The sequence below is a fragment of the Cryptotermes secundus genome, unplaced genomic scaffold (genome assembly GCF_002891405.2).
Source record: "Cryptotermes secundus unplaced genomic scaffold, Csec_1.0 scaffold171, whole genome shotgun sequence".
Lineage (NCBI taxonomy): Eukaryota > Metazoa > Arthropoda > Insecta > Blattodea > Kalotermitidae > Cryptotermes > Cryptotermes secundus.
Genome location: NW_019726223.1, coordinates 1,132,275 through 1,139,143, shown reverse-complemented (window position 1 = coordinate 1,139,143; position 6,869 = coordinate 1,132,275). Strand labels below are relative to the sequence as shown.

At 39.0% G+C, this 6,869-nt stretch overlaps 1 protein-coding gene across 1 annotated transcript; it reads right to left on the bottom strand.

Annotated features, from left to right (window-relative positions):
* Window positions 1-1,425: 1,425 nt before the first annotated feature.
* Window positions 1,426-5,937, bottom strand: LOC111863926 (alpha-ketoglutarate-dependent dioxygenase alkB homolog 6). Its single transcript, XM_023850750.2, has 4 exons — window positions 5,620-5,937; window positions 4,288-4,464; window positions 1,922-2,026; window positions 1,426-1,736 (listed from the first exon to the last, which is right to left on the bottom strand). Exons 1-4 carry the CDS (start codon window positions 5,647-5,649, stop codon window positions 1,599-1,601), a joined length of 450 nt encoding a protein of 149 aa, XP_023706518.1. The 5' UTR covers window positions 5,650-5,937; the 3' UTR covers window positions 1,426-1,598.
* Between the last annotated feature and the right edge of the window lie 932 nt (window positions 5,938-6,869).

Here is a 6,869-nt window from a genome sequence, read left to right as displayed (position 1 = left end):
ACTTGTAATCACTGAAACTGAATGCAGATGAGGGAGAACAATGCACTGAATAATATTATTTATTTATTTGTACAGTTCTTTTATGGCTTAATGAATGATGCTGTCAGTATATACACTACATAATGATTGATAAATTATGAACTGGAAAGGACATGAAAGGAGGCAGTTGGGATCTACTTCAAAGTACAGCATTCTCATGGAGTGACTAAGAAAAATGTCAGGGTAGTCAGTTTTGTCTGTAGTTCTGTATGGGTGTGAAATCTGGTCTCTGACATTAAGGGAAGAACACAGACTGAGGGTGTTTAAGAACAGGGTGTTGAGAAGAATATTTGGACCGAACAGAGATGAAGTGACAGGAGACTGGAGAAAACTGCATAATGGAGTGCTTCATAACTTGTACTCTTCTCCAAGTATAATTAGAATGATCAAGTCAAGGAGGATGAGATGGGCAGAGCATGTAGCACGAATGGGGGCGATGAATGCATGTATGATATTGGTGGGAAAGCCAGAAGGAAAGAGACCACTGGGAAGACCAAGTCGTAGGTGGATCATAGAGAGATAAGACCGGTGGAGGGCTCTTGTGAATATGAAAATGAACCTTCGGGTTCCATAAAATGCTGGGAAATTCTTGAGTAGCTGCAGAACTGGCGGCTCAAGAAGGGCTCAGCTCCATGAGTGAGTAAGTAAGTCAGTATCGTAACCTAAATTCTACCTTATTGTGGTGGTGGGGCATGCGTGACTCTGTGACCTGGAGAGCTATGCCAGCAGTAGTTTAACTACCAGTAGGGTCACTCATGCTGGAAAGGTCAACAGGTAGAGTCCAGACTAAGAGAGATACCCTGGTCCTACAGATTGGGGGTTGGCCATTAGGCTAACAACTTCATCCTGTTAAAATAATTTTGTTCAGAAACCTAACAACCAGCCTTGGGTGACTATACGTGGATCTGCTTCTATGGAAGTACACATTGGTGGTGCAGACTGGTTGTATAGGAAGCCAAGGCTCACCCAGGGTTGTAGCGACTAGTGATAGGCATGTAAATTCCAACCAGCACCTTCCAAATATAAGTCAGAAGTGTTGGGGCTCAAGTCAGCTTGTTTGGTTTCAGGGGGTTTCGCTTTATATGGTGATAAATGAACCAATGATATAGCCAACTGGCAATAAGCTGTAGGATTATCATCTGTACAGTTTAATGCCAACAGCTCAGATACTTACAGTAGAACTGAGTGTACTCTTACAGGCCATGCAAGAATTGTTAGGCTGCATCAGGTAGTTAAGTAAGTAATGAGAGACCTCCATGTTCAATACATGAAGCAGAAAGTGTTATTAATGAAGAATGTGACAAACTTTAAACACATATATACTAATTGAGTTGAAGCTTTCACAGCAACAGTATACTCATACAATGAGGACTTCTAGGGTGATCAGCCACATCAATGTGGAGTTAGTATCTGACATTTCAGAGACTTTCTCTGTCTCCATCATCAGAGGTTTGTGATGACTGCTGTACTCACACACAATATTTATACACAAAGAAAGCTGCCGGTTACCGGCAGCACTTATCACAGAAGGAACAGTGGATGAGTTAATTGGTCTGCCATCACAACACAGTCTTACCACTTACCACAGGCTGTACATCTTGATGCAACTGGTGAGGGCAGTAGAAGTTGAGCATAGTGTGAGACCCACAGCTAATTGTAGTCACAGTCGGATAGAACAGTGGTCCATCAAGATGTGGCTGCAACATAAAATATTATGCTCATAATTTGGCTGACACAACAGTAACAATTTTGACTTGTATGTGTTAAATATTCAAGTAACTGGGTATCCCAAATGAGCTGCCTTTTAGTCTACCAATAAGCCAAGATAATTCAGTCAGTAATGGAATTCAGACTGGGGAATAGAAATGCTTGACTGACTTACCATGATACCTTCACCTGGCTGATACTCATTCACTAACACATGATTTGGTTGTTTCCCACCAAACAAATCAAGCTTGCCAATCTTCTGTGTAAACACCAATAACCACTGTGGAGAAATTAAAATTTTAATACTGATTTAACACGCAAAATTGACAGCAGCCACCACCTAATCATATTTAAAAGAAATCAACGTGCACACCAAAATCAATGAACTACATGAAACACACCCCTGCTGCCAAAGATTATGCTAATAGATCCCACAAAGAGATCAAAGCCGTTTTTACTAAATTTAATAGGTTGACCTATTTTAATTTTAATTTTGATCGCAATTTTAATTTTAAAATTGAGACAAGCAGTGCATTGAACAGTTTTGCATAGCAAGGACACCTGATGATGGCTATATACAGCCAAAACAGGTTGTGAATAAAGACTAAAGTGACTGTAACAATCTTGTGTTGCCCAGTGATGGAAATATATATTGATGAAATAACTGCCTATTTACTTCAATATTTATTTTGTGCCACTGCATCAAATGAAGAAATTATAAATAATTTAATGAGAAATGGCAGTACTCCTGTTATATTTAAAAATGTGAGTGAAAAAATGTCATCTACTGAACAGTTCTATGACACTGCTTGCTGCCTGCTCCTTGATGGTGCTTCCTTTGTTTACTTTCCGATAATGGATATGGGGGCAGTATGTGTGCCCAAAACGTTGGGGGACATCTACTAAACTACACTGCGTTTCATCCCAGAAGATAACACTCTCCAGTAGATTTAATTTGGAATTTAGTAAAGGCCTATTCAATATTTACCAATTCAAAAAATGTTGTCAAGCACAACAATCTCATGTCACAAAAAACAGACAGGAGCAGGGTCACTTCTGGAAGCATGCAGCAGTACAATGTGAAACACCTTAAAAATACTTCATATTTCCATGGTTGTGATTACTGAGATCCTGATCTTCTGATCTCTCTTATAGAGAGATAGTGATATTTTGGAGAAATATTCCACCTCAGCCTTCTGGGCTGGCAATGTGAGTACCGATTCTCCCAAGATTATGCAAGACTTGACTTATGCAAACTGAGTCCTTTGTCATCCACAACCAAAAATTTTCCTTCAGTGAACCAGAATAACACTAGGATTAAGGCATGAAATGTAATTTTCTAAGCTTACATTGAACACTTTTCCATGTTTAAATTTTTTCTCCTTATAAAGACGTAAGCACACATGCATGTATTACCATAATGATTTCAACTTATGCAAAATTTAGATGGCTTCTATAGCCACATATAAGACTACATGCTGTCACAACCCACAAGACCAGACTTAATAAAACATAAAATCTTTTAAGCCTAATTCACATGGGGATGGTTTACAGGAGTCAAGTGCTTGAAGCCTTTAATCTTGAACCCATTTTTTTTTTTAAATTGCTAGTGGGGTGGGACTAAGTCCCTTGTACTGCGGCCTATTTTACCAGACCCAGGTGATAGGTGAGGGTGATTGTGGAGCAATTGGTGGAATGAAGTTTGGCAGGGGAATCCGAAGTACTTGGAGAAAACCTGCCCCAGCGCCACTTTGTCCACCACAAATTCCACATGACCAGACCTGGGATCGAACCCGGGCCGCTGCGGTGAGAAGCCAGTGACTAACTGCTTTAGCTATGGCGTGGCCTTGAAGCTATCTTTGTAATCACATGAGGAAAATGCACAAAGTACTTGAAGCCATCACAAGCGAGCACAATTGTTTTTAAATTGTATTTGTGAATCTGCATTGTGAAATTGAAGATGTCACGATCACAAATCTAAGCATACACACTGCTAATTGGTGCACTGTTGCTTCATGAACTACAAAACAGTCTTGAAAAGAAAGAAAAGAGGAAAAGAAGATGGGTTAAGAAATGGATTTGTAGAAGAACTCTGTATGGTGCATCAAACACCTTGTTGAAAGAATTAGCTGAAGAGGATGCTTCAGAGTACATGAGACATGAGACAAAAGAATGTTTGAAATATAACATTAAACTGTCTAAAACACCCGTGAGGGCTCATCCCCATCATCAGACAGTGCCATACACATATCATTACATTACCATTAGAAAGTTACTAGATCTTCGACATACAATGTGAACGAAAATCACCATACCAGAGGTCTTACTGACCTCCTTTAGAACATTATCTACTCAAGTTACGATGTACCCTCAAAGATGTTTTAGAGAGATAACATCCCTTATCAATTCTGAGTACTTAACATTTCTCATTGTAGAAAACACATTGGCCTATATAAAAATATTAAACTCTGTTTCCTCCTGCTTCCTATCCCTCCTGATGACATTTCTGGGGGTGGGGGAGAGAGAAAAAAAAAGCCTCACCTCAGGCAACTTTTCTGCAACCATTCCTTTTGGATGAGGAATCCCTCCCCAGTTCTGCAACCGACGATGTGACAGTTGTGTCCATTTTGGCTTTGGAGCTGAGTTAACGTGGGCAATTACTGACGCCTCCTCCTCTACTGTGATGAAATCTGGTATATAATATACAGTTGGTGGAGCCTAACAAATGACAAAATGTTTTCAATTATAGTCCGCTCTTGTAATACCCAAGTTTATATACAGGAAGAACTGTTTACCATGCACAAATCTATATTCATGTATAGGCATGACTGGATCCTTCATGGGCAGCAATTTATCGTAGTCTACACCAAGTAAGAAAGTAAGCAACTAACTAGTTGAGTCCTTCTTTAAAAGCTACAAGTTGCTCAGCCACTTAGAAAATTCCCAGCACTGTACAGAATCCAAAGGCTCATTACTGTGCTCAAAAGAACCTGCCACTGGTCCCTATCCTGTGCCACCTCAGTTCAGTCCCCATTCTCCCATCCTGTAGTCTACACTGCTGACAGCAAATACAAAATGCCCGCTGATACACAGCTTACCAACCAATATCATGGAACCCAAGGGTTCATTCCCATGCACAAAACAGTCCAGTGCATACCCCATCCTGAGCCAGATGAATCTAGTGCATATCCTCCCACTCCATTTACGATCAATTTTAATACTAGCCTCCCATCTATGCCATAGTCCTCTGAAAGGTCTCTTCCTTTCAAGTTTTCATACTAATGCTTTGCATGCATTTCTGATTTCTCTCATGTGGGCTATATGCCCTCACTCTTATGCATACAACAAATACAATAAAATTATGCCTGAATTGATAAACTGTTTTGGTATTGCATCTCTGCGATGTCCTAACCACTCTACTTTTATCTTCGACTGTTTTTGGTTGCTATATTTACCAGCATATGAATAGATATATCTTTACTACACAGTGACCGTATACCTATGCCTCTTGTGCTTGTACGACCTATGAGATACTCAGAAACATTTACAGACAGGAGCAAGGGTCTACAATAGTACTAGTATAGTTCCGAACAGTTTAAGGATGGGTTTTACCTAAGATCTGCATTCATCAACAGGTTAGGTTCACTTCAATGCAAATTAATTGAATTTACTCAAAAATGCGAACACTTTCATATTTATCAACCATTTGATAATTCTGTGCCAGGCTGGATTAGTTTAAATGAATATAAATTACTGCTGTATTTGGTACACATAAATAAAATAAAACTATTTCTACAGTTAAGGAAGTCATGCGAATGCGTTCTAAACCCGACTGGCGTGAGAAGTGAAGTATGAAATTGCATTTCATCTTACCTTAACAACAAGATGAGTTTCCACGTTCATTTTTGTTCAGCCTAATGTAAAAAACTATCAATATCTGAAAAATACCTCCTCCATATCATTCTTTTCATTACACAATTATTACATAGGCTTTCAGTTTGCTCTGCTGAGAATTGCGTTACTTACGTCGAAAGAATTTTATTTATCATGCTTGCCTTCTGAATTGCCGGAATTTAACAAATCTTACGTAATAAGAGCTGATAACAGTCGCTATTTTACCGCATAAACCGAGAACGTACTTATACGCTCAACTCACGAACGTCAAATTCTTAATCGGCAACAAGTTGAATAGCCCCTACCAGCACCTCCTCAGGTTCACCAATAGTGAAAACAAAATCTCTCTTCAAACAGATACAATTTAATTCTCTAAATCAAAGTTCCTAGCAATGTATCTATAGAATAAAAAAATGTTTTACATACATAGTACACAAGTGTTGTCCATAAGAGACGATATTAAGATGAATTTAAAAATCCGGGATACGTTTTTCTCATCAGTTTATGTATTAGATAAAAAAAAAAGGCCGCGCCATAGCTCAAGCCAGAGCCAGTCTGGACGGTGGGGGGCAGAATCAAATGTCTTTCCCCTGCCAGGAATCAAACCCCGTCCCTCTAGCCCATGTCCCATCCTTATAGACTCCATAAATGCAAAAATGGTGTATTAAATTACACATTAAGTCACAAGATTTATGCATGACCACAAATATTGACTGGCTTATACTACAACCTAATCTTTACAAGCCTTGAAAAATAACGCTGCCATTCTTTCACACCTTCTTGCCTATATTTGGAGCCACAGTTGTGTCCTGCTTTCCACTCTACACATTAATAAGAAAGTATGTCTCTGCAATTTTTACTCACAAACATGGTTCCATCTTAATATGCGGCTTTGTGAGCCACAGCGTTCTGGTTGTAGTGATGAAAATTCCCTGTGCCTCTGCTGAGGATCAAATCCTAACCAACCAGTTTGCAATCAGTTACTTTAATGACTTACCTATTATGATTCTGGGATAACACAGATTCACAGAAAAAGACAGTAAAGTTGAGATGGAAAGTTAACCATGACAAACCCGCACAAAGATATATCATCAATGACAATATGCATGCTAAAACCATTCTTTTTATTTATTCTCAAACCTATGTCTTGCTGATGTTTCTTCTTACATCTGACACCTTACATTTGTGTGCACAGAACAGTAAATTACTAATTAACATATGATTTAAAA

Excerpts from the sequence above, each read along its gene's own strand:
- LOC111863926 (XM_023850750.2), bottom strand. The coding sequence starts at position 5,649 with ATGAACGTGGAAACTCATCTTGTTGTTAAG. Across the intron at positions 4,465-5,619 it reads AAACTCATCTTGTTGTTAAG|GCTCCACCAACTGTATATTA; the intron begins GTAAGATGAAAT and ends GTCATTTGTTAG. Across the intron at positions 1,737-1,921 it reads AGCCAGGTGAAGGTATCATG|CCACATCTTGATGGACCACT; the intron begins GTAAGTCAGTCA and ends TTTATGTTGCAG.